This window comes from Urocitellus parryii, chromosome 9, assembly GCF_045843805.1.
Source record: "Urocitellus parryii isolate mUroPar1 chromosome 9, mUroPar1.hap1, whole genome shotgun sequence".
Lineage (NCBI taxonomy): Eukaryota > Metazoa > Chordata > Mammalia > Rodentia > Sciuridae > Urocitellus > Urocitellus parryii.
In genome coordinates this window covers 38,014,416-38,026,287 of record NC_135539.1, presented here as the reverse complement: position 1 = coordinate 38,026,287, position 11,872 = coordinate 38,014,416, and the positions used below count along the sequence as shown (strand labels likewise).

Genomic DNA, 11,872 nt, shown 5'->3' with positions numbered 1-11,872 from the left:
TCCTCGTGTGTAGCTGGTTCTCTGGGTCAAGGACCTGGCATCCTGGGCTGTTGGGGTGCCCCTCCCATATTCTCGTTTTTCCCCCCTGGGAGTCCAGTCAAGACCTGGGCCCACCCTCTGGACAAGGGGCAGTCCTGGGATGGAAGCTTCTGCCTCTGCTCCAGGCTCACTTGCTGGCTGGGGGGAGACTTCCCGAGTGCCCCGTCCCACCCTGGCCACCGGCCTCTGGCAGTCAGTGCAACCTCTGCTTTAGAGCTGGGGTTCACAGGTCTGAGCCCAGCTTTGCTGGGGTTTTCTCTTGAGATAAGCCTGTGGGAAGTTGGGAGGGGGTCTGGGTCTGCTGAGGACAGACAGTAAAGCCCCTGCACTGGCCTAAAGCAAGCAGGTGGCTCTGGAAAGCCAAGGGCAGCCAGGCTGTCCTGAGCAGACGCTGCCCCTCTGACCCGATTCATGGTGAGCAGCCCCACCTCGCCATCCTCAGAGGGGCCAATGGGGCAGTGCTTATCTGCAGCTCCAGAGTGTTGGGCTTGCAGTGAGTCCTGCTTCCCAGAGATTCCAACCACCAGTGTGTCTTCCTCTGGCCTGTGCTGACCAGGAGTGGACGTTAGAACTTCAGAGTGTGTCTGATCCAGTGGGGGTTGTGTCTGTGGGACCACAGTGAGGGTTCGATACCAGGAATGGCAATAATGGAGCCCCAGCTAAGCCAGACTTCATTGCAGTGGCTCTGGGGACCCTGACCCCAGCTGGGGGCCCAGAATTATGGCCCAGGCTCTTGGAGGCAGCAGGCGGACAGGGAAGCTGTGAAAGTAGACACTGTCCCCAGCCCACACCAGGCCAGCCTTTCCCAGAAAGGAGACTCCCGCCAGGCAGGGCAGCCACGCAGAGCCAGAAAGGAAGCCACCCAGCCCAGACCAGGCCTCCCTTCCCTCTCCTGTGGTCCCTGGGGACTTTCAGCTGGGCCATTTCACAGATGGGAGTACTGAGGCCAAGGCAAGTTAGGTAACTTGGCAGAGCACTGGGCAGGCAAGCCAGTTCCTGCCTGCCAAGCAGCCGCTCCCTCTGCCCCGTGGGAGCTGTAATGGGGCTCCTCTTCATCAACTCTAATGAGACTGAAGCCACTCAGCTGCTCACCTCCCTTCCCTCAGGAGACCAGTGGAGCTCAGCCTGAGGGCTCCTCTTAAGTCACTCAGCAGTGTTCTACTGCCTGTGGCGTGAGTCAGGCGCCATGATCAACCCGCATGGCCGTATTTGCTGTCTTGTTGGAAAGAAGGAGGGCCCGTCGCAGGTGGAGGTGCAGGTGGAGGAGCAGGGAGAGTGGACTTCCGTGTAGTCACCCCCCGCCAGCTGTGACCTCAGGTAACTTGTGGGACCTCTCTGGGCTTACCTTCCCTGGCTGTCACGAGGGTTGTCTATGTGGGCTCCTGGCACATGTGGGTACTGTCCAGAGAAAGATTGTGCCCCGAGCCACATGGTTCTGGGCTTGCAGGAGGGGACCATTGCCCACTTTTCCTCTGCACCTGGCTCCAGGTACCTCAGACCAGAGGACGCCTCTCTGAGCAGGGTTGGCGTGAGCCAGCCCCCTGCTGACCAGGCACCGGCCGGGCCTGGCATCAAGCTTGGTCTCTTTGGTTGGCAGGCCTCTGGGGAGAGCTGAGCCCCCTCCCAACCTCGTAGATGGAGTGGAGTGCTGAGGGCCTCCTGGTGGGTGTGCCAGCTGCAGAGGGCATGATAAGGTGGCGGGTGAGGGTGGTTCTTCCCAGCTGGCTGCAAGGAGGAGCCTGGCCTATCTTATCAGCAGTCCTGCTGAGCCCAGAAGCCACTGGCCTTGAGTTCCCTTGTCCCTAGGCCCAGGGATCAAGAAGGCAGGGGAGTGGCCCTTGACTGACACTGCTCTGCACAGCTGGTCTCCAAGATCCTGGGCACATTGCCCTCTTCTTCCCATGACTGTGGGAGTGGGCAGCCAGGTGGACTGGTCACTCAGTGGTCACATTAAGTGGCAGGAGCTGTGGCCTCTGGGTAGCTGTGGCCTCTGCCTGGCCAGCGGCCCTGGATCCTCATACCCTTTCCTGAGCCTCCTTGGCTTTGCCCCCCAGTACTGCAGGATCCAGATTTTTGCCCCTGTGGGTCCCCTCTGCCTGCCATGCCTCATGGGAAGACAGCCCTCCTGCCAAGGCCCAGTGCAGGCTCTCCACAAGGTCCCCCTAGTCCCCTACTTTGCTTTCTCCATGTTTCCAAGGCCTCGGAGCCCTCCAGCCGAGGCAGGGCCTGTCAGGCTCGGTTCTGTGGGTCCTGGGCAGGCGGGAAAGAGGAAGGGAGAGGACGTCCCAGGCCTGAGTCCCCGTGCCTGGTGCTCTGGGCTGTTACAGGGTGGGGCCAGCAGGAGCTCCATTTTATGGAGGACAGTAAGGCTCAGAGGGAGGGGACCGCCCTGGCTCCCTAGAAACCGGAACTGGGTTCCATCTCAGAAGCCGAGCTCTCTGGCCTGCCCCGCTCTGAGTGACGCCTTGGGTGGCCACCCTGGGCCATAAAAACCAAGACCCTTCCTGACACCCAGCCCAGGACAATGGGCCCCACTGGACCACCCCACCCCTCGTCGGACCACTCAGGGTACTGACTGCAGGAACAGAAGGCAAACAGGCCATTACAAATCCATGGCATTTATCTATAAATAAGGGCGAGTCACTGGCAAGTCCTGGTGGTTCCGTCGATGGCCGGAGTGCCCTGGTATGGGGACCTTGCTGGAGCTCCCCGTGGCTGCAGTGTGGAGGGCAGCATGAGCCTTCCTCGTGTGCTCAAGATGGCCACAGCAGGCACAGGCCCTCAGCTCTGTCTCCTCTGCTGTCCCAGGCTGCCCAGCTGTCCCCTGGCCATCTCTTCCTACAGCTGCCTGGGGGCATCAGACCATCCATCTATCTGCCTGTCATGTGGAAGGAGCAGCCAACTTGCAGCACCCCTGGGACCTCTGTAGCCAAAGCCTCAGTGGTCACATTAGTATCCTGCCCCATATTGGCCACCCTGCAGGTGATGTCCAGGTCATCCCAGTAGGTCCTCGGGCTTGTCCAACTTGTCCAGGTGTCTTCTCCCAGGGAAGAGAGCCCACCCCTCACGCTGATCCTTGGGCTGAGTGTGGAGGCTGCACCTTTGGCAAGAAGGTCGGTGGGGGGGGTCTGTCCTTTCCCTGAGGCCTGAGCAGCCTGGGTCCCCAGTCAGGCCCTGGAGGCCCCGAGTGCCTCTATAGGTCTTCTGAAGGGATCAGCATGTGCTTCTCCAGGTTTCGGCTCTTCCTACCCCTGTCAGAGCCACTAGCAGAGCAGGGGTGGGTGCCAGGAGAGGGGTGTCCACCTTGGCCAGGCCCCGGGGCCTCCTGTGTGGCCTGCTGCGTGTACTGTTGGTAGGCAGGGGAGAAGTTGTGGATAGCATCCTGCACGATGTCCTGAGGGCTGATGGTCTCCTTGAGGCCACTGGAGATGCTCTGCATGGGCGCTGGGGGAGCTGGGGGGACACAGCATGTGGGCTGGGGCAAGGGGCCCCCTGCCAGATCCCCCATTGTATGCCCAGCCCTGGGATCCTGCCTATCCAGGCCCTGGCCTTGTTCAGCAGAGGGTGACCCCAGGACTCCTGAGGCCAGCCCAGCTCCTCCTCAGTCTTGGCGCTGGGGCCTGTCCCTGTAGAGACCCTCCTGCCAGGGGTCCCAGTCCCTGTAGTTTCTGAGGGGCTCTGGGGGATGCTTTGGGAGTCCTTCACACTCTGCTTTTCACTGACTAGTGGGAGCCAACCCCACCCCTCAGGATGCACACCCCCAACACCAAAGGACCCGCAGGCCATGGTCCTAGTCCAGCCCCATTTCCCTGAGAGCTGGAAGATGCTGCCTGCCTGGCTCAGCCAGCAGGGGACATCGCCCTGCCTAGCCCGTGGACTGGGCTGTGATGTTCCCGGGCCCGGCTGGCAGGGCCTGGCTTACCTGGAGAGTCCTTCTTCTCTGAGTACACCTGGCAGGTGAAGGCGTACCGCAGCGCGAGGGAGGCGAAGAGCATCTCAATGCAGATGAGGAAGTTCTGGTAGCCAGCGGCCAGCGTGCCAGCCCCCACTCTGGTGCCATCAATGGCCTGGACCTCAGGGATAGCCCCACACCTCTCTAGGATGGCCAGCAGCATCCCTGGGGATGAAGGTAGCCACTCAGGCACCAGCCCTGGTCAGGAGGCTGGGCACGGCTGACATTAACCAAGGCTCCCACTGGTGACTGGCCAAGGGTCCTGAGGGACCAGCTTGGGGTTGACAGGGTCTTGGAGGTGTCAGGCATCCCTTCCACTGGGAATGGCTGAGTGGAGAAGGGCTGGGCACCCTGAAGGTTGGGATTCCTGCGTGCATGCCCTACCACGTCCAGCCCCAGGCCTGGCGTCCCCCCAGCTCCTATGGTATTCAGCCACTGGAGACCCCGTGGTCATCCTCCTCAAAAGCAGGGACCAAGTACCCACAGGGGGCCTGCCCAGGCACCCCGCAGGGCCCAGGAAACCTCTCTGTGGCCTCCACCTGCAGCCCCCAGGACTTCCCTCCACCAGCGCCCAGGACAGACCTGCGAGGTGACCTCTCGCATCCCACGCCTGGGCTCTGCCAGCTCAGCACGGGCAGCTCAGTCACTGCTCTGAGCTGCAAGTGGGGGGACAGGGCATGGAGGTCTGGGACAGAGGTGCGGTTGGAACCCAGTTGCTGGGACTGCAGCCCGGCCTGGGCACTGCCACCCGCGGTCCACACACCCTGCCAGAAGGACAGGAAGATGACGGCCTTGATGGTGAGGAACTTGAGGACCGGCTCGAAGGGCTGCAGCAGCTCCCGGGTGGCGAAGTAGAAGAGGAACAGGGCGTAGAGGGCCAGGCTGACGGAGGCGTTGTAGACCAGGGTCACATACAGGTAGCCGCTGCGGACACTGCGCGGAGAGCCGCTGCTCAGCTGTGCTGCCCACCCCTGATCCTGGCCCCCCACCTGGGTCCTCCCTCCAGGGCTCGCAGATAGCACTGAGGGGTACAGGCCTTCGGGGGGCCTCCTGCAGGGCGGGCAAAGTGGTGGCCCTTCTTCCTGCCCCTCCTGCATGTCCATGTCCCCACTCCCTGTCAGAAAGCCACCTCCAAGACCGTCAGCTAGCCTTAGGAGTGGGTCCTTCTGCTGTGGACATGGAAGTGTGCACGTGTGTGCTCGAGTACCCGTGTGTGTGTGTGTGAGAGTGTGTGTGTTGGTGGGTGGCGGGTGTGAGGCCGGCCAGGGCTCCTTTCCGAGCATGCCGCGGTCGCCAGCCTGTGCTCTGCTCAACAGCAGTAGGTGCATTTGGCTGGTGGCCTGTGAGTCCTCACACCCCACCCTTGTCCTCCTTGGATCCACCGCAGAGTGGGAGTCGGGGGCCGCCTGGGGTCCCCATGTGTGACAAGGCCAGCTCCTCCCTGGCGGTCTCCATGAGGAGGGGGCAGGTGGGCGAGGACAGGGCCCTTCCTGAGCCGTGCTGAGCCCCACTCCCAAAGGCCCCTGGGCTCTGGCTCCTGCACCTGCCCTACCTGAAGTCCCCATCACGGTATCTGCCGAAGGCTTGGAGGATGATGGTGGCCAAGGCCATGATGGGCTTCACCATGCAGAACTGCAGCGTGGCCTGGGGTGGGCAAGGGGCACTGGTGGGGGACAGCAGCTGGCCGTGAGCTAGCCCCCAACACAATAGCAGAGCCCCCCTGGGGCTCCACCAGCCACCTGTACCTTCCCATGGTCCCTCAACTTCTACCAGGAACAGAAGTCTCTAGAGGGAAGGTCAATATCGCTCTGTCATAATCAGATCCAAAATATATAAACGATACCAAATCAATGGCAGGGCGGCCTGAACCTGGCCATCGCTCCGGCTGGACGGCCAGGGAGTGGGCTGAGGGGCAGGAGGAGCCCACGAGTCGGATCCCACTTACCTGCTTGCAGAAGCGCAGGAACCCGATGGAGTAGGCCATGCCCCTCAGGCAGCAGGTGCCGTAGACGCAGCTGGACCTGTGGAGAGGAGGTCAGAAGCACTGGGAGGACACGTCCCCAGCAGCGGCTGGGGCTGCCCTGTGCTGGGCCTCAGGTGGAGGTGGGCTTACTTGATGGGCTTGCCCCGGATCTCGGCCATGATGGCACTCTCGCCGCCCAGGTACTGGAAGCAGAGGCTCAGGAAGCTGTAAATAGCAAAGGCTGCAGGGCAGACGGAGGGGCCGGTGTGAGCCCAGCCCACAGGAGCCCTGCCCACACGGGCTCCGGCCAGCCCCATCGTCCGTGGGCCTGTGATGGGCCCTCTCGGGCCTGGCCCAGACTGTCCCCCTCACCCTAGAGGCCTGCACCTTGCCGTTCCAGGCCCAACAGCCCACCCTCCATCAGGGCTCCCTCGCCAGGGCCGGGAGAGCCAGGGTGCCCTGGGGGCTGGCCACAGAGCCCTGGTGCCCCGGCCCAGACGTGGGTCCTGAGCGTCACCTTCGTAGCAGTCCCGCACAGAGTCGAAGTAGACGTAGTACTCATGGCCTCCCAGGAGGAGCAGGCTGAGCCAGGAGTCGAAGGCATAGATGGGCACGATGAGCAGCAGGCGGATGATGTAGCGCTGCTCCTGGGGCACCGTGTAGGAGCGCAGGTGCAGGTAGATCTGGGCCGGAGCGGGAGGGTCGGGTGGTCGGCTGCCCCCGCCACCCCTGCCACCCAGGCGCCCTGAAGGAGGTGCGAGCAGTGGCAGAGCTCCCCTGGGCACCACCGGCCCCCTGTACCTTCCCAGATCCCTGGACTTCTACCAGGAGCATCCTTAGGACAGGGGAAGGTCAATATTGCTCTGTCGTAATCAGATCCAAAATCTATCAACTCTACCAATCAGATATGCACCTTATACCTAGGCGTACATTAGATTTCTAATCACAACACCCACACACACAGTGCTACTGAATCCAGGGACACTCTACCACTGAGCTACATCCCAGCCCTTTTATTTTTTATTTTGAGACAGTGTCTCACAAAGTTGCCAAGATTGAACTTGAACTTGTGATCCTCCTTCCTCAGCCTCCTTAGTCACTGGGATCACAGGCATGTATACCACTGCGCCCAGATGAAACCATACAGATTTTTAAACATATTATTTATTTATTTTTTTGTACTGGGGATTGAACCCAGGGGCGCTGAGCCACTGAGCCACACCCCCAGCCCTTTTTTATATTTTATTTTGAGACAGGGTCTCACGGAGTTGCTTAGGGCCTTGCTAAATTGCTGAGGCTGGCTTTGAACTTGTGATCCTCCTGTCTCAGCTTCCCGAGCTGCTGGGAATACAGGCATGTGTCACCGTGCCTGGCTAAATATGTTATTTTTAATTCACAAAGATTTTGGACTGGGGATATAACCCAGTGGTAGAGGCCCTGGGTTCAATCCCAGGACCAAAAAAAAAAACAAACAAAAAAAAATGTACATAATACTTATGTTGTTCGACCTATTTTAACAGACACGCACATTGTACAGGCAAAAATCAAGCCCGTTGACATATTCCTTACCTCACATACCTATCGTTTTTTGTGGTGAGGAAGTTTAAAATTATTTTACAGTTCTCAAGCATGCAGCACATTTACAACCATCAGCTTGGGCACAAGCTAGGCCTGTTCTTGGTGAAACTTTGGCAATGGAGACACCCATTCATTCACTCTGCAAGAATTTCTTGAGCCCGGCTAAGTGTCAGATCCTGGGGAAGGGGAGGGAATGAGCCCTAGGCCCTGACATTGGAAGGATTTATACCCTTTAACTCCTCTAGGAATCTGTCACTAGGAGCAAATCTACTCAAAAATAAAAATATCTGTGCACAAGGACATTCACCATAGCAATACATAAGAAGGAACCCACAAGGGAGGGCAGGGCTTCCCACACAGTGGAACAAGTCTGGGAAGGAATATTATACTGGCAGTAAAAATATGCTCAGGGGCAAAGCACTTGCCTAGCATGTGTGAGGCACTGGGTTCCATCCTCAGCACCACATAAAATAAATAAAGACACCGTGTGTCCATCTACAACTAAAAACATATTTTTAAAAAATATGCTCAGAACGGCATCCCATGGTGGATCACTCTGACAGGATGTGACACCTAAGAACCCAAATGACAAGACTCATGGGACCTCACGGTGTCACGAATGCCTGGTAAAAATAGAAGGAAATTCACCCAGTTTCTTATCCCGGTAGAAACTGCGGTGAGTACGGTTTCTACTTTTAAATCTTCCTGTCTTCTATGAGGACGTGACAAGACAGGGACTGGGTCTTGAAGAGGAAGTGGGGCAGCCGGTGCATGGCCCCCTTCCAGGGCGCCGCAGGGACTTCCTGGGGAGGTGCCCTGCAGGAGCGTGTGCAGGGCGTGCTTTGTGGAGGGGGCAGTGTGTGTGGGGCCACAAGGTCAGGTGCGGGAGGGAGGCCCGGCTGGTATCAGGCCCAGCTCCTTATCTGGCACCCTGTCCCCTGCTGGTGCAGTGGGAGGACCCGGCATGACCAGCTACCAGGAGACCTCTCCGCGGTTGGCACTGCCTGGTGACCTTGGCAAGCTGCTGTCCTCCCTGGCCTTGGTTTCCCTGTCTGTAAAGTGAGGGGTCAAGTCCTTCTCTGTCCAGTCAGATCTAAAGGGACAGAGACTTAGGTGGGCCTGGCTGAGGCTGATGGGTGGGACAGGGGAACAGGGCCTGAAGCGCAGCCCCAGGGCCCTCGTGAGTCCTGTGCAGGCTGTGTGGCCCCAGGACACTGGTGAGAGCCATACACAGCTCAGCCGCAGTCCCCTCCTGGAAGCCCTCTCTGGTGGCCCTCTGTGGCTCCAGACCCTGCACTGCCCCCTAGTGTGTTGGTAGTGAGACCACACCTGGACACCCCCCACCAGCAGGTGGGGGTCCTGCCTTGGAGGCCCCTGGGCCACCCTGCCCATCCACTCCCGCCCAGTGCTGGGGACCCCAGCTCCCCTCCCCTGACCAGCCCAGCCCTCACCTGGCGGTCAGGCCCTCCACACTCACCCAGCCCAGCAGCCCCCCAGGCCACACAGGGGCTCCTCCTACCCACGTGGCCTCGGCCCTGATTTCTGTACCTCCTTGTGTATCGGAGAGTGCCCAGGACCATCCTGTCCCCACTGCCACCCCCCCATGCCCAGCCCCAGCTCGGGCACCACTTCCTGCCCAGCGACTCCCTGATCCTTCCTGGCTCATAGGCCTGACCAGTGCCCCCTCCCAGGGACGGTCCTGTCTCCCCCCTTGGTGACAGGCCAGGGGTGGTGCGTGGGACACGGTGTGGGAGTGTTGCTTCTCCAGGTTCCCGTGGCTGAGACGGAGCGGGAGTGGCCCCTCCAGGAAGCCTGCGCCCCCCAGTCAGGTTGGGGCCTGCTCCCCGCCCCCCAGTCTGGCTTCCCAGTCCCCTGTCCCCTGTCCCCTCCCAGATCCCTGCTTCCTCCTGAGGCTCCCTACAGAGCAAAGTCCAAACCATCTGCAGCCTTCTGGGGACGCCAAGGCTCTGGAGAGAGAAGGCCTTTGCTCCTCTCAGAGCCTCCATGTTCCCGAATGGGAAGTGACACTGTTCCACGGGGCAGCTCTGCCAGGCTGTGCCTCCGTGAGCAGGGCAGGGGCCAAGGACACCACCGGTGGTGCCCGGCCAGTACCCTGCCCTGCTTTCAGTCCTGAAAGGCTCCCGTCCACCCCTTCTCCTGAGCCCGGGTCTGACATCTCCCTGAAGGTCCCTGGGCACTGTCCCTCTGGTCCAGCTGGGCCTCCATGTCTAGTCCTGAGGGCCATCCCTTGAGATCCCATGATCCTGGAGTCAACCAGGAGGCCAGCCTGGGCTGTGCCCATGTCCCATGGAGACTGAGGTCCCCCGGGGAGGCTTGAAGGTGGAGCAGCTTACCTGGTGGCAGGTGATGAACAGGGCAGCCCACACGAAGAGGCCGGAGATGCCTCGGGCCAGCGCCGTGGTGAGAAAGAGCCGGGGGGCCTCCTGGGATCCATTCCCCACGGGGTCCATCTGTGGCCCGGCTGGCAGCACAGGCATAGCCGGCTCGGGGCTGGGCAGCGGCCAGGTCAGGGACGCCAGGGGGACTCCAGCTGTTCCCAGTAGTCCTGAGGCGCCACTCATCTGCACAGGCGGGAGGAGGCGGGGAGAAGGCCAAGGGCAGCCTCCAGTGGCAGTCGGGCCAGGAGGGCAGGGGGCGGGGCGGCTCTGCCAGGCTGTGCCCCCCCGAGCCTCAGCCCTGGCATGGCAGGGTGTCAGTCTCTGCCCGGCCACCGTGCCCTGTACATTCCTGGCTTCCTGGGTGGAAGGGCCACCTATGGCCACCTGAGCTCTCTGGGAATTTGGGTCTGACCGTCCCACCCCTGACCCTGACCCTGGCCGCCCTTGGCACCTCGCTGCACGGGGCCTGCGGTTCCTTCCTGTGTAGGGCTCAGCTTCGCTGCCCTGAGCCCCCTTCAGGTTCCCTCAGTGGCAAACTTTTCCACCCGGAGGCCTGGGCTTCCCGGGAGCCCACACTTGAGGGGCCAAACACTACTTCCACTCAGGGGTGGGAGGGGGACCCCCTCTCCTGCCTGCCCCGGGTGGACCTGGAGAGGCCCAGAGGGCCCTGTGTCCAGCAGTGAGGAGTATGCCAGCCCTTGCCCCTGCCCTCCAGGTCCCTGCGACCTGCTGGAACGTGGCCCCTGGCCACCCCCTGCCTGCTCTCTGGCCCCAATGCCCTGCTCCTCAGTCTCCCAACAGGCTTCAGGGCACCGGGAACCTCCCTCTTTCCACTCTCTGGCTGGCCGTCACAGGGCCCAGAGCTTACCTCCGCGGGCAGGAAGCTCTTTGGCCCGGCCCTGGGAGGCCTGGCCTCTGCGGAAGCCTGGCTGGTCATCTGTGTGACCATGCGGGGCAAGGCCGCTATCCGGAGTGTGTACCAGGCCTGGCCTGGCAGGTGAGGCTTCACCTGCCCAGGGGCCCACCTGGTCTCCCAGCCAGGGGAGGAGTCAGGAGGGGGAGGGGCCAGGCCTGTCCCCTCCCCGGTGGACACTCTATCCTTCCTGGTTTGCTCAGGGCAGCTGGCTTCCAGGAACCCACCCACTGGCCACCGGGTGCCCTCACCTGCCTGTGCCAGAGGCAGGTGGGAGGCGCTGCAGCAGGCCCAGGCGCAGTGAGTGGCCCCGGGCAGGGGAGGGAAGGAGTGGGGGACTCATGTCACAGGCTTCCTCCTGGGTGATAGAGAGACAGCGCTGAACTGTTCATGTAAAAAATGGGTGAATCATATCATCATATTCCATGAACTGTGGGTGCTTTGTGTTGTTGGGTGGCACTGGGGATTCACCCTAGGGGTGCTCTACCACTGAGCCACATCCTGACACCGTCCCCTCCTTTTGGTGGTGGGGACAGAACCCAGGGACACTTTACCACTGAGCCACACCCCAGCCCTTCTCATGGTTCATTTTGACTCAGGGTCTCCCTAAGTTGCTGAGGCTGGCCTGGAACGTGCCATCCTCCTGCCTCAGCCTCCACGTGCTGGGATCCCAGGTGCGCCCCACCCCACACGGCTAACATTCTGGCTTTGGGGGAGGGGCAGGGAATGGCACACAGGTCACTGGTCCTTGCTGGGGTCTGTCAGTGGGGCTGGAGGGCCGGTTCCTCATGCCACCTCTAGGTCTCCTGTGGCGACGCAGGCAAGTCTGTTATAAAGTGGCCCCTCTGCCTGTGCCTGGTGCTTCTGTCCTTCCCTGATGCCCTGGCAGATAGGACTGTAGACTGTCCCCCTTTGCAGGTAGGACCTGGGACTCGAGGGGCTCATCCGTGTGTCCAGGGCTTGAGGCTTGCTGTCTGTCTCCCATAGTGTCCACCCACCTGGCACCCTGACTCCCAGGCCCCATGTTG

At 61.1% G+C, this 11,872-nt stretch overlaps 1 protein-coding gene across 1 annotated transcript; it reads right to left on the bottom strand.

Annotated features, from left to right (window-relative positions):
• Nucleotides 1-2,667: 2,667 nt before the first annotated feature.
• On the bottom strand, nucleotides 2,668-10,876 carry Tmem184a (transmembrane protein 184A). The gene is made up of 9 exons (XM_026405677.2): nucleotides 10,800-10,876; nucleotides 9,887-10,114; nucleotides 6,472-6,637; nucleotides 6,105-6,195; nucleotides 5,937-6,012; nucleotides 5,544-5,635; nucleotides 4,755-4,924; nucleotides 3,962-4,156; nucleotides 2,668-3,492 (listed from the first exon to the last, which is right to left on the bottom strand). The coding sequence occupies exons 1-9, from the start codon at nucleotides 10,866-10,868 to the stop codon at nucleotides 3,233-3,235; spliced, it is 1,347 nt and encodes a 448-aa protein (XP_026261462.2). The 5' UTR covers nucleotides 10,869-10,876; the 3' UTR covers nucleotides 2,668-3,232.
• Between the last annotated feature and the right edge of the window lie 996 nt (nucleotides 10,877-11,872).

What these genes read in the sequence shown, in the direction of transcription:
- Tmem184a (XM_026405677.2), bottom strand. Translation starts at nt 10,868, where the DNA reads ATGACCAGCCAGGCTTCCGCAGAGGCCAGGCCTCCCAGGGCCGGGCCA. An exon ending in TCCTGCGCTTCTGCAAGCAG is followed by an intron (nt 5,636 to 5,936) that starts GTAAGTGGGATC and finishes TGCCCACCCCAG; the next exon opens with GCCACGCTGCAGTTCTGCAT. An exon ending in CTTCCTGTCCTTCTGGCAGG is followed by an intron (nt 4,157 to 4,754) that starts GTGTGTGGACCG and finishes CTTCATCCCCAG; the next exon opens with GGATGCTGCTGGCCATCCTA.